General features: G+C 39.1%; 1 protein-coding gene across 1 annotated transcript in view; it reads right to left on the reverse strand.

Annotated features, from left to right (window-relative positions):
• Positions 1 to 846: 846 nt before the first annotated feature.
• TRHR (thyrotropin releasing hormone receptor) overlaps positions 847 to 20,170 on the reverse strand; it is a 45,823-nt gene continuing 26,499 nt past the window's right edge. Inside the window, 1 exon segment of the mRNA NM_001009407.1 lies at positions 847 to 1,367. Within this exon segment, the coding sequence (NP_001009407.1) occupies positions 960 to 1,367 (408 nt within the window). The 3' untranslated portion in view covers positions 847 to 959.

The raw sequence follows: 20,170 nt of genomic DNA on the forward strand, positions 1-20,170 counted from the left end.
GCAACTAAGCTTTTGAGAATGTTTCAGACTTTTAAGCTAGATTCAGCTAGAAGGATTTGCTTGACATGGCTCAGTAGTTTATACATGGGAATGCTCAAAAATAGGATTTTCTTCCTTAAAAGTTTCAGAGTAAAAAGTAAAACCTTGCTCTTGTCTTGGTTATACTTTTCAATATTAATTATGTGTCTGTATCTTCACAGTTATTTAATTTAGTTATTTTTCTGGTCTTACCCATCATTTTGAAGGCTTTAAGAGTATAGAACTGGACTTATTTAAATATCAAATCTACATGTCTTCTCAATTTGTAATTTTGGTTATGTTGAGGTTTTGGTTATTTACACTAAAGCTGAATGATGACCATCTACTTTGTAAAATATAAAAAAACCAACTCAGAATTTTATGGGCATTATGATATTTTTTAAGCAGTGAATATATTTGTCTGAAATCTCATTTTTACTCAACAAATAAAGTGTTTTTTCTATATTTCACTATAGTTTCAGATATTCATGAAGACAGTACTGTACATTATTAAAATGAAATGCTAAATGAAAACATTAAAATTTTTTATGTTGCCAAATTCTCAAATGTATAAATAATCTGGAGGGGGTGAGAAAAAACATTTGATAAAGTTGTACTGAATAGGTAAATCGATGCCTTGATTTTATCTAAAATTCACAGCCCCAGAATATACAGTGAAACGTCTCTAAATGGAAAGTTTCCACCATCTGGATCTTTCACAGATCTGCTCAATTTTTTTTTATGATGAATGTTTTTTGATATGAGGATGAAACAGAATCATTCTCATGGGATAGAGTACCTTGGGCCAGGATTTATGAGAGCATCAGCAAAGAATTTGTCTGCTCTGTTGTCACATACAAGTAATCGGCTGTTTTCTCTCTTGGGTTGATAACTGCACAGATTCTCATTTTCTTTATCATCCGTTTTCTCTACTCCATCAATCAACTTTGGCTGAAGGTTACTTCAGAAGCCAAGCAGGTGTCATCAAAAGACACCTTTGTGGCAGACAAGTAAGTGTCAGTGACAGTAATGTCATCCAGCTCTGTGCTGAAATGGTCAGACTCCTTGATGACGCTGTAATTTAGGGCCACGCTGTAGTTAGCCGGTTTCTCCACTGGCTTCTGCTTACAGTTGCAGAGCTTTCTGAAGGCCGCACGAAATTTCTGAGACATGAGATTGTAAATCACTGGGTTGATGGCACTGTTGAGATAAATGCAAATTCTGCAAAAGAGCAAGAACCAATTTTCTTGGAAAGGGCTGGAGAGAAATGAGTTGACAACCACAAGGGTTCTGTAGGGCATCCATAAAAGGGCAAACAGGATGACGACCACTGCCAGCATCTTGGTGACCTATGGAGAAACAGAAAAGCAGTGCAAACACAAATTAAAACAGAACAGGACCAAAGTATGAAAATAAGACGACTCCCTCTCTGACCTCTTCCAAACTTTAGTCCCAAGGCACGGACTTGGGTGAGGGCAGTTTATTTGGGAGATGAACCCAGGGAGCAGGATTAAAGGCACAGAGGACAGAGTGGACAGAGGAGAAAAAGCCAAAACAAGATGTATTTTTGACAGCTCCCACTGTGGAAAATTTTGGGTCAAGTGATATATTTGGATCACTTGTCCAGCTTGGGAGGCATTTATTCACCAACTGCCCTTTGTTGAGAGGTGCCTTATTTAAATTGCCCTGTACCTCCAGGATTCTCCTGTCTGGAAACTTCTGGGGGCTTTAGAGAGAATCTTAAGGTGGAGAAGAGGAGAGACAGCCAGAAGACCATGGATAAAGTGCAATGTTCTCTGAGAGCAGGGACCACCCACGATAGCCATGAAGTCACAGCTGAAATTGCAATCTGAGAATATGACCCAAGGCATGAGAAGTAAGCATTAGGAGACCTTGGATCCAATCCCATCTTTACTCACCTTTTCTTCAAGAGCAACACTTTACATATTTTAAAATCAGTTTTCAGTTATCTTTAGTCCCTTGCAGTGTTTGAAAAAGTTCAGCTTCCTCAGCCCAGACTTTCTAGATGTTCTGAACTAGAAAATACTTGAAATAGGAGGGACTGATGCTTCCTCCTTTAACCTCCCAGCTGCTTTTCTGAAGCCCCCACTGCCAGCCTCTAGCTTGTTCTGGCATCAAGAGAGATCCCACTGTGTAGAAATAAGGATTCCACAGCTAGATATCTGCTCCATTATTAGCATCCACTATAAATTCAGCTCCTTGTACTTAATACTGATGACAGAATCCATCTTACTCTTCTCTGTTAGAATACCTTCCTTTTCCCCACTAGTATTCCTTCTGATTCTGGGACTCTGTCTTACCCTTTAACCGTATCTTGTTCACCCCAGGCACTCCTACAAATCCTGCATTGTGGGGGTAATGCTGTCCTCTTGCTATTATTCTATAGCAGTTGTCTCCTTTCTGAGCTTTCCAAATACCATTTGCTGTAAAACTTCTAATTTTTCTCTGACTCTGTGTGACCCCATCGACTGTAGCCTGTCAGGCTCCTCTGTCCATGGAATTCTCCAGGCCAGAGTACTAGAGTGGGTAGCTGTTCCCTTCTCCAAGGGATCTTCCCAACCCAGGGATTGAACCCAGGTTTCCTGCATTGCAGGCAGATTCTTTACCATCTGAACCACCAGGGAAGCCCACTTATGGACACGCATAGCCTTTATAGCTTTTTGAACCACTAATATCTTTTTTTTTTTTAATAGCTCCTACAACTTCTCCGCAGTGGGACCTAAGTACTACCTATCTACCCAGTCTCAAGTTACTGTGTTTCTATGGCTTCCAGGGCCATTTGATCACTTTCCTGAAGCTCTCTCTGCCCTTGAAGAATGTCCCCCAAGCCCTCCTGCTCTACCTCATGCCCTGGGTGATCACTGTTCACTGTTTTACTGACTCGGTGCAGGTAGGATAATTGTATTTTATATTTGGTTTACTGGGGCACAGAAGTTGCTCAGTAGAAAGTGATATTCCCATTGACTAATATAATACCAAGCAAAACATTCCAGAGATCCTGCCTTCTTTCAGAGATAAGGAGGATCTATTCAGACAAGAGGTTAATGGAAGCCTGCTTTTTCTTAAGCTGACATTGAAGATTAGGAGTAAATACTTTAACTGATCCTAGGAAATTAAAAGCTTAATTCAGTGATAAGTATTCTGAGCTTTGGAAGGAACCATAGTAATTATCATCTTTGTCATCATCGTCATCACTCACATCTCTGCTTTGTCCACTGCCTGGTACTTCAGGTTCTCTGACATCAGGCCACTGCTCCACACTTGCCAACATCCTTCCACGCCTTGACAATGACTGAGCATCCTATATTTGAGCCCCTGGCTTAATTTACAGCTGGAATGCCAGCATTACATTTGAGTCTTTATAATGGTCTGTCATAAAGAAATGTAAACATGATCTTATTTAATGCTTATTAATGTGTAAGCTAGTATTTTGCATACGAAGAAATTGAGGTTTAGAGAGTCTATGTGATTGTCTAAAGACACATAGCTAGTAAAGGACAGCCATGATTCAAGCTAAGTCTGCTTAAGCCAAAGCCCATGCTCTTTTCTTTATAGTTTGCTCTCACTGTGAGACTCATTTTCATTAATGAGATTTCTACTATGTTATCCCCATATGTTGCCAAAAACATTCAACTTCTTCTAAGTATAATTCCAGCTTACTTATTGCTGCTCAATTTCTGAACTTTAAGATTAAATTGTATCTGTTTAGTTTTTCCCTACAAAATTTTCAGGTAAAACATTAAATCCACATTTAATATTTACCTACATGTTTTTACTTGATGCAAGTGTGGGAGCAACTTCCATTGTCTTAGAGGAAAGCAGTCAGTTTTTAGGTTAGCACCTCTGCCATGTGCCCCCCATGTATACTTTGGCATCACTCCCCACACTTGTTATTTCAATGAGTTATATTTGTCCACCTGTCCAATAGATGGTGAACTTTCTTCAGGACATGAGTAAAGTCTGTTCATTTCTCTTTCCTTGGGGATTTAATTTAGTATGTGACATAAGAGAGGGCTACTTAGGTGGCTCAGTAGGTAAAGAATCTGCCTGCAACGCAGGAGATGCCCGCAGATGTGGGTTCAATCCCTGGGTCAGGAAGATTCACTGGAGAAGGAAATGTCAACTCCAGAACACTCCAAGAATACTCCAATATTCTTGCCTCGGAAATCCCAAGGACAGAAGAGCCTGGTGGGCTACAGTCCGTGGGATCGCAAATAGTCGGACACGAACGGAGCTCTTGCGCGCGCACCCACCCACCCACCTACCCACACACACACACACACACACACACACACACACACACACACACACACATGACATAAGACAGCCCTCAATAAATGCTGAGTAAATTCAGATATAGAAATAATTATTTCAAAATACATAAACATGATCCTTTTCTGTGTTTTAACACTTCAAAGTATTGGTAGAGAATTTTTGTAAACATTTAATTTTTTAACATTAAAAATCCCTTTTAAATAGAGATTAGTTAATTAGTAAAATGAATCCTTAATACATTTCAGCTTTTTGCTTAAAATATATTTTTAAAAATTTTAAGGCATGTTGAATGAAACAAATACAATGATGTTTCTATGACTGACCCAGAGGAAAAAATGTCCCCAGTGGGCTGATAGAGAATACATCGTCCCCAGTGGGCTGATAAAGAATACATTTAATTTCACTCAGAACTATTTTAGTCAATTCCAAATATCTCTATTTGCATTTAATCACTTTCTAAAATGTTCACAAGTGTTTTGTGTAGCCATAGTTTGGATTTCAACAGTTTCTTAATATAGGAGCAAACACCTAGAAAGGAAATGTCCTGGAGACTGTCTTTCATACCCAATTAATTTCACTGTTGGTTGTTGAAGTTTTACTTCTGCTGTGATTCTAAATAAGTGACAAAAATGCAAATTTGAAAATATCTTTGGGCCATTGTTTTTTTCTTGTGTGTATGATTTTATTTTTTTGATGAAACAAATGCATTTATTTTCATGAAACATTGATTCTACTGTTCATATTCCACAATGTTCTCTCATGTGGATAGCAACAAAAATATTATATGAAGAGCAAAAAAAAAAATAATAACAGTCCTGTGATTTTGGGCAATTATTTATAGTGGTTTCCTCAAAAATGCAAATGTTGAGTAGGATATATATATATTCTTTATACCTAGTTTAATTACATTTGAAAGTTTATTAATTGACCATATAACAATAATTTAAATATGTTATTGATATAAAGAATACATGGAGTTGTCACATCATGGATCATTAAGAATTGTCTTCATATTAAAATGGGTTTAACTGGGCTCTTTGATATTTGAGAAAATATCAATATTTCCAGCTTATTTCACTGTACTACTTTTAAGTTATATTGAGTTAACAGAAGCAAATCATTTAGACATCTCTAGAGGAAACAAAAATATCTGAACTATTTCAGTCCCACTATTTAAAACATACCTACAATGCATAAGTTTATTGGCTTAGTTACTTGTCTATACATTATCTTATTTAAGTTTTTTTTTCTTTTATTAAATTTTTATATCACAGCAGGATCCTCTATGATCCACCTCCCAGAATTCTGGAAATAAAAGCAAAAATAAACAAATGGGATCTAATTAAAATTAAAAGCTTCTGCACAACAAAGAAAAATATAAGCAAGGTGAAAAGACAGCCTTCTGAATGGGAGAAAATAATAGCAAATGAAGCAACTGACAAACAACTAATCTCAAAAATATACAAGCAACTTATGCAGCTCAATTCCAGAAAAATAAATGACCCAATCAAAAAATGGGCCAAAGAACTAAATAGACATTTCTCCAAAGAAGACATACGGATGGCTAACAAACACATGAAAAGATGCTCAACATCACTCATTATTAGAGAAATGCAAATCAAAACCACAATGAGGTACCACTTCACACCAGTCAGAATGGCTGCGATCCAAAAATCTGCAAGCAATAAATGCTGGAGAGGGTGTGGAGAAAAGGGAACCCACCTACACTGTTGGAGGGAATACAAACTAGTACAGCCACTGTGGAGAACAGTGTGGAGATTCCTTAAAAAACTGGAAATAGAACTGCCTTATGACCCAGCAATCCCACTGCTGGGCATACACACCGAGGAAACCAGAATTGAAAGAGACACATGTACCCATAATGTTCATCGCAGCACTGTTTATAATAGCCAGGACATGGAAACAACCTAGATGTCCATCAGCAGATGAGTGGATAAGAAAGCTGTGGTACATATACACAATGGAGTATTACTCAGCCATTAAAAAGAATACATTTGAATCAGTTCTGATGAGATGGATGAAACTGGAGCCAATTATACAGAGTGAAGTAAGCCAGAAAGAAAAACACCAATACAGTATACTAACACATATATATGGAATTTAGAAAGACGGCAATGATGACCCTGTATGCAAGAGAGCAAAAAAGACACAGATGTGTATAGCGGACTTTTGGACTCAGAGGGAGAGGGAGAGGGTGGGATGATTTGGGAGAATGGCATTGAAACATGTGTACTATCATGTAAGAATTGAATCGCCAGTCTATGTCCGATGCAGGATACAGCATGCTTGGAGCTGGTGCATGGGGATGACCCAGAGAGATGCTATGGGGAGGGAGGTGGAAGGGTTCATGTTTGGGAATGCATGTACACCCGTGGTGGATTCATGTCAATGTATGGCAAAACCAATACAGTATTACAAAGTAAAATAAAGTAAAAATAAAAATTTAATAAATGATTTTATTTTTTAATTAATTAATTTATTTTAATTGGAAGCTGATTACAATATTGTAGTGGGCCATTGTTTTTAAGCACTGATATTTTGCTGGGGAAGTGCATCGGATATGCAATGAGTTGACAGATTACTTCTTTACAGAAGCCTCTTCCCCAGGACCTACTGGTCTTTGAGAAACAGCATGAAACAGTTTTCAGGGGGAAATGATCTTATCACATATTTTTGATTGGGAAGGAATTTATTTATCCATTTATTTCAGGAGATTCATTTGCATTCCTACTGGGTACCAGTTAATCTTCTGGCTCTTAAGGATTTGACAGTAACCCAGAGACACATTGCCAGTGGCTTCATGTATTTTACAATCTGATACAATGCGATCAATGCTAAGAGAGAGGAAAGTTTTGGTTCTGAGAGCCCCTGATCTGGATTTGGGATTGAAGATTGGTGAGTGAGGGTTTGGTGTCAGTGATAGTTAAGCCAAAGTCTGAAGGTAAAGAGAGACTGGACAAGTGTTACTGCAGAGATTGGGTGTGTGTGACAAGCTGGAGGCTTGAGATAGTGAGGCATAGCATGAGGACCAGAAGTAATTTAGTGTGCAAGTTTCAACTGCAGACCATGGAAAGCAGTGGAGTGACCTCTTTCTCTAGGAAGCTTGTAGAAACCATTACAAAACCCATCATTTTCTGTGGGGTACTTGGTGTTCCCTGTGTTAGGACAGCTGCCAAAGGAGATGCAGTGTTGAGTCCTAAAAACATCAGCTTCATGGAGCTAAGTCAATGAAGAAATAGGCAGCCATTTTTGCAGAGTATATTGAGGACCAGGAAAAGAGGTCATAGTTTGGTGTCAGTGATAGTTAAGCCAAAGTCTGATGTTTTCCTCATGGTTGAAGTGAAGTTATGGAGTTTTTAGAGGAAGGTCACAGAGGTTAACTGCCATTCTTGACACCAATTACCAGAGGAACAGGCTACCAACTGGACTTGTGACTGATGACATTAAATTGTTCATTACTTTATAGAGATATAATTTACATATAATTAAGTTGACTCACTTAAAGTGTACAATTCAAGGGTTTTGCAACCATTATCATAATCTAATTTTTGGACATTTCTATCATCCCCAAAAGAAACTCTATACCTATTAACAGTCACTCTCTACCTTCCCCCATCCATCCCAGGGACTAATATACTTTATATTTTCATAGATTTGCCTATTTGAACATCTCATATAATTGGGATCATGAAGTCTTTTGTGTCTGATTGGTGTCTTCCATTTAGCATAATGTTTTTTAAGGTTCATCCATGTTGTGGCATGTATCAGTACTTCATTTCTTTTATTGCTGAATAATATTCCATCCTATGTATATACCACATTTTATTTATCCACTTCTGATAGTTATTACTATAATGCCTAGTAAAAAGTACTAACTGGTTTTGCAGATCAGGACTCAAGAAAGTGAAAGAGCAAAGACAAAATATACACAGTTAAAACAACCCTCTTAGACTATTTTTGTAAACTTGGAGACCAACTACAAGACAGAAAAGCATGAGTAAGAGGAAATAAGTATTTTGGAGAAAAGCATTATTTATTTATGCAAATAAAAACTTTCATTTATTAGGCAAGCCTGTTTGGAGTGGGTTCAAGGGAAGATGGAAAAAATGGATAGAGGTTATAAGCATACCTTTTGAGAGTTTTTCTGGGAAAAGGAACAGAAAAGCAGAAGGGCTATCAGAGGGAGATGAAGAATCAATTTTTTTTTTTAAAGATGAGAGACATTACAGCATCTTTGTTTGCTTAGGGAACAAGCCTCATGGAGAGGGGATATTTTATGATCCAGATGGAGAAAGAAGACAATTGGAAGAGCTATGTTCTTGAATAGGGAACAAGAGCCCAGTGCAGAAGTGGTATGGTTGGCCTCGTCTCAAGTGTAGACACAAAATTACTTTTTCAATATCTGTTTTTTGTTGTTGTTGTTGTTGTTCTTAGCTGTACTTGATCTAAATGATCAAGATCTTCCAGGGGAAAAAAAATGCCACTTTCTTGTCAACACCCTAAATCCTGAGTGGAGTCCTGATAGCAGTTAATTGCTTAATTTCTTGAAATTAACAAAATACTTTCATTGCCCTTAAACCATTTTCTGTTAATGTCCCAGTGAGATCTGTCAAACAGGTGTTATTATTCCCATTTCACTGATGAATGGTAACTGAGCTCAGAGAAGCAAAGTAATAAGGTCCTACAGCTCACATATAAAAGCAAAGCTAGTTATTAAGCTAAGGTCTGTTGAAAGTGACTAAGTCTCACTTTCTCCCAGATAATTACAAAAATCAACATTTATGGTAAGCCTTCTAATTGCTGCAAATAATGTTTATGAAGTATTTGAAAGGATAATATTGTGAAGGACAGGGAAGCCTGGCGTGCTGCAGTCCATGGGGTCACAAAGAGTTGGATACGACTCAGCTACTGGACAAAAATGTCAGCAGGAATCAGTGGTAGCCCTGGAATTACATATGATTTTTGCCCCAAATTGGAGTGTTACATTTAGGAAGTACTGATTAGGGAAAAATTGTCATAACAAGGCAGACAAGAATCCTTCATACTAATATATTTCCTAGGGAAAAAACAAACAAGAAAATGCAAAAGTAATAAAATTACATAAAAAGTAAAATGGAAACTTCCGTCTTTTGGGGTTATAGCCCAATTAATACTATATCACTTATGAGGATCTGGTTATGTAAAATCTGAGGAAATTGTGATTAATCAAAGATTAGTTTATTAGTCCAAGAAGTCATGGGCAATTTATCAATATCTCAGAGTACTCTAGGAGATTTAGTTGAAACTCTTGTACTTATATAGAAAAATTTTTTCTGATTTTTGATTCTGTGTATGGTTCAGAAAAACATCCTGTGCTTAGTCATGGGTCTTGCTATTATCTAGACATTCCCTCCTGGGAGATAAAGGCTGTGACACGGTCCTTCTGCATGTGAGTGAGGGACAAAGCACAGTGGGCACCTGGTATCTTGGTTTCACAATCCACCTCTGAGCTCTGAGGAAACTGGACAGGTCACGTGACATGTTTGAACCTCACATTCTGAGCCAGTAAGTAGACAATCTGGCTTTCTCTCCAAATCTCTCCAATTTGAACATTCCACGCAAATCTAGCTCATATGCTACTGATGAGACAATATTCAGACATGTTTGTGATCATTTTCACATGATTGAGTTTTGTTATTGGGGGTTATGCGGCCAGGCAAAGGGAAACAGCCCCTGGGGCATTTGTATCCCTCCATTCAGTTCCTAACCACAGTGATTGTTGATAATTATCTTAATCGCTGCATTCAGAGAGGTGATGCAGTTTCTTGAAGTGTTGAAGAAATGACTAGAATTTATTTCAATATCCTGTAGCTAACTAAGAACACAATGCTTCTCTAGGCTCAAGACCCTGGCTTCTAGACCTACTGTTGTTTCTCTTTGAAAAGTTCATTATAACTGAAATATTGTTGAAGACATGGCATTCTAGAAAGATCTACAGGTGTCACTTGGAGAAGAAAGCAAATAATTGAATCCTTTTTCAGGAGTACTGTTAAGTTAAAAACTGAATCTATAGAAGTTTTAAAAAGAATGGTTAGACAAAAATTACTTAATAAAAGGCCCACTTAAACACTTAGCTGTCATTTAGTGGCAGACTATCTAAATTGCAGGGCAATTTGAAAAATCTTTCTTGGAACTGAAAAGGCAAAGTCATATAACAGGAGATGACAACCACATCAGCAAATGTATTTGAAGAATATTTACCACTTTTCTTTTATAATGAATGATTATCAAAAGCGTCATAACAGGTAACTTTAACTTTTAAATAAGCTGTTTATCAGGTTGGATCTCACATTCTATAATGCTAAAGTTCTGTTTTAGGCTTCATGAACACAGTAAATCAACAACTAACTTCCGTAGGATTGTACAACAGGTTGGGAGAACACATGTCTGTGATGTAATGTGTTCATGCACAGCTAAATTATTACTGAGTAAATATTTTTTGCAAATGTTAAAATATAATTGTGGAAGTCTGTGTGGGGGTCAGTCAGTCACTTCAGTCACTCAGTCGTGTCTGCCTCTTTGTGACCCCATGAATTGCAGCACGCCAGGCCTCCCTGTCCATCACCAACTCCTGGAGTTCATTCAAACTCATGTCCATTGAGTCGGTGATGCCATCCAGCCATCTCATCCTCTGTCGTCCCCTTATCCTCCTGACCCCAATCCCTCCCAGGATCAGAGTCTTTTCCAATGAGTCAACTCTTCGTATCAGGTGGCCAAAGTATTGGAGTTTCAGCTTTAGCATCAGTCCTTCCAAAGGTATTGGGGGGTAGGGCTCTTTAAATTAGCAAAGTGCTCTAGTTCTTGCACTTCTGGCTGGAATATTCTTATTTTCAGAAGCGTACTTCCTCTGGACACATTTGTTGGTTAATGGATATAAAAGTTAGCCTTTAATCTTCTAATGCCATTCTTTGAAGGGTAACAATACATTCTGTGTTTGGAACTTATCCACATTCTCCTGTATAGCTGCATATTAACAAAATGTTCTGTTACTGAGAATATTTCCTTCCAGATGACCTGTGATCAATGTGATTGATGACCCTTTGCATTTAGTGACATTAATTGGCACAATGGAAGGAAAAACTTGACTAGACAATTATGCAAATCTGAATTTAGCCAAGTCTCAACATTGCTTGGGGGCCCCTTGAATTTTCCACTTTCAGCCTTGTTCTGCTTTGTTTTGACTTACTGTCTTCACAGACAGTTTAAAAATGACAGTTATCCTCAATGTGGATGTTTCATATCTTGGAGTTATTTCATTGATGGGATTTAAAAATTGAATGATGGGGCCGGAGAAGGGGTTGGAATCAACTCTAAGTCAGGAAAAGTATAATAAAAGTGAATAAAGTCTGAGTGGTGATTCATGGTGGAGAGGTTGTGGACGGCCATAACCTGTGTTGTGGATTACTTGCAGATTTCTTGACAAGAAGCCACACAGGGATGCTAAGGCATAGGCTTCTTGACTCCACCTGTCAAGTACTGTATCTAAATGTTCCACTCAGAATAGTCATTCTGGTAAGAATTTTGGAGAGTTTTGGGGCTCTACTCTAATTTTAAAGGTCCATGAAAGTATTAGCAGGGGTTCCCAGTAGAGACACTGTGGTTGTCTTTGGCGATGGCTGAGGGTGGAGAAGGAGAAATTAAGTGAAAAAAAAATGGTGATACAAGACTTTTCAAATATAAATATCCAAGTGTGGTATATCCAGTGAAACTGAAGAAAAGTTTTTTCTTCAGTGTTCTATGGGTGTTGAGGACTTCCTCAGCTCCTTTAAGCAGAGCTGTTTCCTGAGTGAGATGATTGTGGGGACAGAAAACCAGAGTCTGCATCCTGGGGGTGCTGCGTGTGCCGGCAGACCCTCGAGTTGGCCCTCTGTGGGGGAGATTCGAGAGCAGCGGTGACAGTTGGTGTCACACCTCTGTGTGTAACACGATGTGGCCTTTCTGCTGAGACTCCTCCAGTTCTCCAGGATAATCACTGAGCATCACCAAATGCCAAGTGTGAGTCACCTCTTGTGGAGAATACTCAACACTCTGCACCCAGCTTTGATGTGGGATGAACCCTCAAAACTTGTACTTTCTCTCAAGAGCAAAGATAGGGAGAGGCACGGACATAGGAAGAGTGGGAAAGAAAGGTGGAAGGTTGAGCTGTTCCAGTTAGTAGAGCCAGGGCTCAGGGCAAAACTATACCAATGCCTCTCAGGGTGAGAGAGACCTGAGTGGTTGTAAGCCTCCCTTTCTGAGAATCTCTGAGAGGCTGTGTGAGGAGGGGACTGTGCAGTATTTCTTCACATATTTCAATCTGGAATGCAGAAAACTGGATGAAAATGAAAGGTATTCCAATCTAGCAAAAGAAATTGGCAGATGAAAGAGAGGAAGAGGATGAAGATGTATGAAGTGCCTGCTCTGTAGCAGGCGATGTGCTTGGCACTTTATTCACAACTGCCTTACTTTATCTACATTTTACAAAGGATAAGACCGATGCTGAGAAAAGTCATACACTAAAGAATAAAGCCACACTTTAAGGAGATGTATGTTTGACTTGAAAATCTCCTTATCCTCTTTAATATAATGCCTAGAATTTGGAGAAGAAATATTTTTTCCCTAATGTTTGAAAAAAAAAAACAAACCCAAATGAATGAATGAATGAAAGTTGCTCAGTCATGTCGGACTCTTTGAGACCCCATGGACTATACAGTCCATGCAATTCTCCAGGCCAGAATACTGGAGTGGGTAGGCTTTCCCTTCTCCAGGGGATATTCCCAACCCAGGGATTGAACCCAGGTCTCTAACATTGTAGGTGGCTTCTTTAACAGCTGAGCCACAAGGGAAGCCCCAGAATACTGGAGTGGGTAGCCTATCCCTTCTCCAGCGGATCTGCCCAATCCAGGAATTGAACCAGGATCTCCTGCATTGAAGGCGGATTCTTTACCAACTGAGCTATAAGGGAAGCCAAATTAAAAAAGCAAACAAAGAAACAAAAAACCCAAAACGTGTGCTTAAAGGTTGGAACTGATGAAGGCTCTATGTGCAGAAGAGTAGGGAGAATGAAAAACTAATTCTTAAGGGAACCCTCCTTCACTGTTGGTAGGATTGCAAACTGGTGTAGCCACTGTGGAAAACAGAATGGCAGTTCCTCAGAAAACTAAAAATAGTTGCCATATGATCCAGCAGTCCCAGCAATTTGGGGGCATATATCCAGAAAAGATGAAAACTCCATTTCCAAAAGATACATGCCTTCCACTCTTGCACCATTTACAATAGCCAAGACATGGAAGCAAACTAAGTGTCCAATAACACGTGAATGGATAAAGAAAATGTGGTATATAATACACAATGGAATATGACCCAGCCATGAAAAAGAATGAAACAATGCCATTTGCAGCAACATGGATGGACTTGGAGGTTATCATACTAAGTAAAGTAAGCCAAATAGAGAAAGGCAAATGCCATATGATATCACTTCTATATTATATAGAATCTAAAATATGATACAAATGAACTTATTTATGAAACAGAAATATACTCACAGACATAAAGAACAAATTTACAGTTACCAAAGTGTTGGGGAGGAATAAATTAGTAGTTTGGGATTAGCAGATATAAACTATTATATACAAAATAGATAAAGAGCAAGATCCACTGTACAGCACAGAGAACTATATTCTCTATCTGATAATGAGCCATAGTGGAATAGAATATGAAAAAGAATGTATATGTTCTTCAATATACATATTTTTATATATCAGAATCACTCTGCTATACACCAGAAACTAACACAACATTGTAAATCAGCTATACTTCAACTTTAAAAAAGAGCCCAGATAAGGTTAAAAAAAACCCCAAAACCCCCAAAACTAATTCTCAGTGCTATCCAGGGTTTATCAGCACTTAACAAAGATATTCCTATTCACACTGTGATACCAAGTCCTGATGGAACATAGTTTTGGAATGCTTCTGATTTCTTAGCTCTTCTGCTAAGAGTAGAAAGCAGCTGTGTGCTAGGTAACCTTTGCAAAGCTGCAAAGCTTGCCACAGTACTAGCAACTATTGTAGGGGGAGGTTTGGGTATTGATAACTGTACATGAGGAAAAGCAGGCTTCCCTCCTGTTGCTTGGATGTTTTCTTGCTCACAGGAGGTGGGTATTTGGAAACATGCTGGGAAGGGAAGAACTCAGCTGGCACAATTGGGATTCAAATTATAATGACATCTCAATTTAGAAAATAAAATGTCAGTGAATTCTTTTATGAGCCATGCTTGAACAATGCACCAGTTCATCTGCCATGGGTTGAGTGTCCTATTTGGTCTTTTCTGAGTGTTTTCTCTTCCAGGTAAATTACTGGTGAATGGCTAAGCATGTGGAAAAGCTTATCTTAATAAGTCTTACTTTGGTTTCCTTACCTTGTGCCAAGGGTGTGTTTAAAAGACCTTAGAAATTCTGCATGAGGCATCTTGGCTGGGTCTGAGCTGGAAATCCAGTAATGGGCTATCTCACTTCTATGAAGATATCGATCCTTTCTAAAGAAGAGATTCCCAGTCTTATTTCTCTCCTGCTTCTCTGGCCACATATGGGTGACACTGTAGACTGTAATACAGACAAGTGATCCCTCAGCTGCTCACCCGGCAGGGATGGGAAATCAATGAGAATGTCTTAAAATGTAAAGTGTGCGTGATGGAGGGGAAGAGAGGTGGTCTCTAAACAGCAACAAAGCTCTCAGGGCTGCCAAACTTTGAGTGGGCATTTCGTTGTCTTGTTCTAAAGGTCTTGGATGAAGTCCCTGATTACAGGGCGGACAGCATCTGAAAGGCAGCCAACTCCTTCTCTACCTGTTTTTCTCCCTGGAGAGACAGCCTGCACCAGGCTTGGGCCCCTCCGGAGTTACAGAGTTACTTACCGAGCCATCCCAGCAGCACCCACAGCGACAGCCAAAGCAGGGGAGGTCGAGCTATCAATTCAGCGTTTCCATTGACTCTAACTTTCTGATGTTAAGCATGGAACTTAGAGTGAGAATCAGAAGATATGGTTTGAAATTTTAGCTTCACTTGTCATTACCATTCAAAGCTTTCTGAGCCTTGGTGTCTGCATGTAATATAAGACAATGTATGTTTGAAGATTAATTGCAAGGAGGTCATGGAAACATGTTGTAACATATACTATACCTTCCTAACATAAGGGGATGTTGTATTCCTTATCCTAACTTGAAATCTGCATCCTTGGTGAGGGTTGCTAGCTTTATCACCAAGTGTTAACCTAACTTGACCTTCCCAGGTGGCCAAGTGGTAAAGAACTTGCCTGCCAAGCAGGAGACACAGATTTGATCCCTGGGTCAGGAAGATCCCCTGGAGGAGGAAATGGCAACCCGCTGGAGTATTCTTGCTTGAAGAATCTCATGGACAGAGGAGCCTGGCAGGCTATAGTCCATGGAGTCACAAAGAATTGGACATGACTTAGCAACTTAAAAATAACAGCAGGTACCCTAGCTGAATGGAGCCACTTTACATTTACCTGCTTTTTGTCTATTTGACTAGAAATCCAAATGAATCTACAAAGCCCATGAGGCAAACCATGGCATACTGGCCCTGTGCTCTGAGGCCCATGCTTTGGCCACAGATTATTACATCTTTAGAGTCCTTTTTCAATGATATCGCCCAGGAAGTGCTGGTATAGTGGTTAAGAGAACAGGTTACGAAGCCAGATGTAGCTGGATTCTGATTGTAGTTCTGCCTCTTTCTAACTGTGGGGCCCTGAGCAAGACATCCCAGGCTTCTAAGCCTCAGTTTATTCAACTGTGAAATGGAAGTAAGTATAAAGAATGAATGAAATAATTTACATAAAGGACCAGCAGTCCTCAAGAAAAAACAACTAATTTTATAATTAGAGTGGTGAGATTTCCCATGTCTTAAGCATAATGCAGGGGGCTTTATTGAGTTATTTTATAGTATTTATGAGGTAGGTATTCCCTCTGTAGATGAAGAGACAGAGATCCAGAGAAGTTAATATTTTTAGAGTGAGTGGTTGGTACTAACCCTTCCCTAAGTCACTTCCATCTCTCCTTGTCTATTTCCTCTGGACTAATAACCGCATTCTGAAAGGATTCTGTTGTTTCATCTGGCTGTTTATTATAAACTAAACAAATAACCTCCTTAGAATGATGATGGCTCCTTGAGCATTGCTGTTCTACCCTACATGCAAAGAACAACACAAAGGTTTCTACCTGGTAAGCACAATAAATGTTCAGGAAAGAAACGACTATATAAATAAAGAAAAAAAATCCCTAATGCTATTCCACATGGAATCCATGGAGTTCCACATGGTTGGTTGATACTTCTAGCCCTAATCGCAAATGTCATTCTTATTTTGGACTTTTTTCTTTCCTGGTCCACAAGGTCTTGATGGTGGGAATAACGTGAGTACGTATTTTTATCTCTAGCTCATCAAGCAAGGTTTAGCATTAAAAAAAAAAAAATCGCTTGAAATTAAAAACTAAAATCAGTGCGTAAAGATTCAGTGTCCAAGAGATAGATGATAGGTCAGACTGGAATTATGCTGAAGAAAAATTTCTGGGGAATAGTCTGTAGAAATAAAGAAATGTTGGATATGTGGTTATGAAGTACTTAGGAAATGTAAAGAGCTAAAGAGATGCTAACTCAGTATGATTCATGCTGAGTTCATTTCCCATTAGTGGATGTTGATTGATACTCTGCTAATGTGCACCAAAGTAAGGTGAAGGGTGCCTCCAAAAGATATAAATCTCATTTTGACAGCCATTCTTGTTCTGTCTTACCTCCTGCTGTCAAAGTTAGTCATCTGTGGTTTCTCTGTCACTTATGAAACTGTAGAAAACTGTTTCTTTAGCTGTCATTCTGCGTCTTAACTTTGCATGTTTAAAGCCTATTGAAATCAAAGATTCTCCCATGGAACAGACTCAGCAAGTTCTTTAAGAGTTAACTCTTAAAGAGTTCTTTAAGAGTCAAGATGAAGGAGGAAATATGCTAACTGTTAACTTAGCCTGTCTGTGATAAGCTTGAACTTTTTCAGCTTTGAGTAATTTTGTGGAATTCAAACATACTTAGGTACTAAGTATCTATCACTTGTTTTTCAACATCTGCCATTTTCCAGTGCCTATACTAGGTATACAGGGGCTTTTCCGGTGGGTTAGTGGAAAAGAATCCACCTGCAATGCAGGAGATGCAGGACACACAGGTTCGATCCCTGGGTCAGGAAGATCCCCTGGAGTAGGGCATGGCAACCCATTCCAGTATTCTTGGCTGGAGAATCCCATACACAGAAGAGCCTGGTGGGCTACAGTCCATAGGGTCACAAAGAGTCAGACAAGACTGACATCACTTAGCATGCTTACTAAGTATATTATAGTTTTAAAGATAAACTTTTAAATAGGAATAGTTTAGGGGTCAGCAATCTTTTACTATAAAGGGCAAGAGAGTAAGCGTTTTAGCCTTTTTGGGCCATATAGTCTCTGTCTCAGCTGCTTAACCTTACTATTGTAACACAAAAGCAGCCATAAACAGCACCTAAATGACCAGCACTGCTGTGTTTCATTAAAACTTTATTTAGAAAAGCAAGCAGCAGAACTAGATTTGGCACTTGACTGTAGTTTGCCTAGCAACTGGAAAGTTGAACACTTGAAATAAAACAACAAATGGCATATGGCCTATTTCAAATTATTATTGTAATTTATGACTAATTTTTTTAAGCTCTTCATCTAATTATTGAGGAGCTTTGAGAAATATTAACCAGATAATGCTGGCTCTCAGCTCATGAACCAAAGATTTAATTTAATATTTGATGTCTCTTATGACAAAGGTCCATATAGTCAAAGCTATGATTTTTCCAATAGTCATGTATGGATGTGAAAGTTGGACCATGAAGAAGGTTGAGTGCCAAAGAATTGATGTTTTTGAATTGTGGTTGGAGAAGACTCTTGAGAGTCCCTTGGACTGCAAGGAGATCCAACCAGTCCATCCTGGAGAAAATCAACCCTGAATATTCATTGGAAAGACTGATGCTGAAGCTAAAGCTCCAATACTTTAGCCACGTGATGTGAAGAGATAACTCATTGAAAAGACCCTGATGCTGGGGAACACTGAGGGCAGGAGGAGAAGGGGGTGACAGAGGATGAGATGGTTGGATGGCATCAGTGATTCAATGGACATGAGTCTGAGCTAATTTGAGATGGTGAAGGACAGGGAAGCGTGTGCTACTGTTCATGGAGTCTTGAAGAGTAATACACGACTTAGTAACAGGACAACAACAGAGTCATGGTTAGCACTACCTCTCTAAAAAAATATCACCTAGAAAATGTAATGTTAACACTGTATTTTGGGGACTTCCCTCTTGGTCCAGTGGCTAAGACTCCACACTCCCAACACAAGGGTTCCTGGTTTGTTCTCTGGTCAGGGAACTAGATCCCACATGCCTTAAGGAAGTTAGAAGATCCTACTTGCTGCAGCTAAGACCTGGTGCAGCCAAATAAATAAATAAAAGTAAGCATTAACTCTCCCCTCCACCCCAAAAAAACACTGCACTTTCAATCATCCTGGGAGTTACTTTTCCAGAAGACATGCACTCTCATGGGTGACTAAGTCAGGAGTGCTGTAGAAACCATCACAGGAGCCAGCTGGAGAAGGTGCGTCCACACATTGATTAGTAGTTGGCCCTCCTGTCCCTGAGCAAGCCAGTCCTTTGGTTTTTATACAAAACTCCTAATTTACTAATACCAAAGACTCCTCTTTTACAGCAGTTTCTCTGTGTTGGTGTTTGGCCCCTCTGTTACCAACTGTTAGACGTTGGGCCCTATTGACGCTATTTATGACTCTCAGTTTTCTTTTCAGTGAAATGATGAAAAAAATTTTTTACCTAACTCCTAGGGTTTTTGTGTGACTACGTGACACAATGTTTATCAAGTGCTAATGCTAGTGACTGGGACATAGCAAATGCTAGAAAAGCAAAAGCTGTTTTTAAAACTAATACAGAAAACATTCCTCACTATGCATCGTCTTGTTCTGTCAGGAAGCATTTAACAGGAGGCTTTGTGTGTGCTGTTTTGGATCTGTCAGGAATCCTCTGTTCCTTATTAATTCCTGAATATTCTGGAATTAAGAGGAGAGGCAAGCCTCTCCCGGGGGCTGAGGAATCCAGGCATTTCCTTCGTTAATTTTTCAGTACGGTGATAAGTACCCTCTTCCTTCTTATGAACCATACAGTAAAAGCGATTGTTTACAACTCTCTCTCTCTTTAATATGGATCACCTATGTTTTGTAAGTCTGGAATTTTAATCTTTATCTTTACTGAGAATAACTACCTTGTAAGACAGTATATATGCCTACACCATGTTGATTAAAACACCTTTGCTCCATCAGAGCTTTGGTCTCCATGTCTTTCTTTCTTTCTTTCCCTTTCTCTCTCTCTCTCTCTCTCTCTCTCTCAGGCGACTTCTTTGGAATGCAGAGGCCCTCTGGGTTCACTTTCCTGCCCAGGCTTCTAAGACCCTCTGGTGAAGGCATGCCTTCACCCTCTAAAGAGGGCGCCTGAGGCCTTTGTGAACAGAGCAAGCCCCATGTCAGGGACTTTACTGGTTTTCTGCATAAACCAAGGAATATCAGCCTCGTTCTCTCTCCTTTACTTTCTTATTGTGGACTCCGGACCACCAGGTTCTGGTCCATTAAAGGACCTCAACACTGTTCTAAGTGCTTCATTTACATATTAGCTCTTTTGATCTTGACAATAGTATTATGAGGAAGGTACTCTCATCTCCCTTGTGGCTCAGAAGATAAAGAATC

This window comes from Ovis aries, chromosome 9 (assembly GCF_016772045.2).
Source record: "Ovis aries strain OAR_USU_Benz2616 breed Rambouillet chromosome 9, ARS-UI_Ramb_v3.0, whole genome shotgun sequence".
In the NCBI taxonomy this organism is placed as follows: domain Eukaryota; kingdom Metazoa; phylum Chordata; class Mammalia; order Artiodactyla; family Bovidae; genus Ovis; species Ovis aries.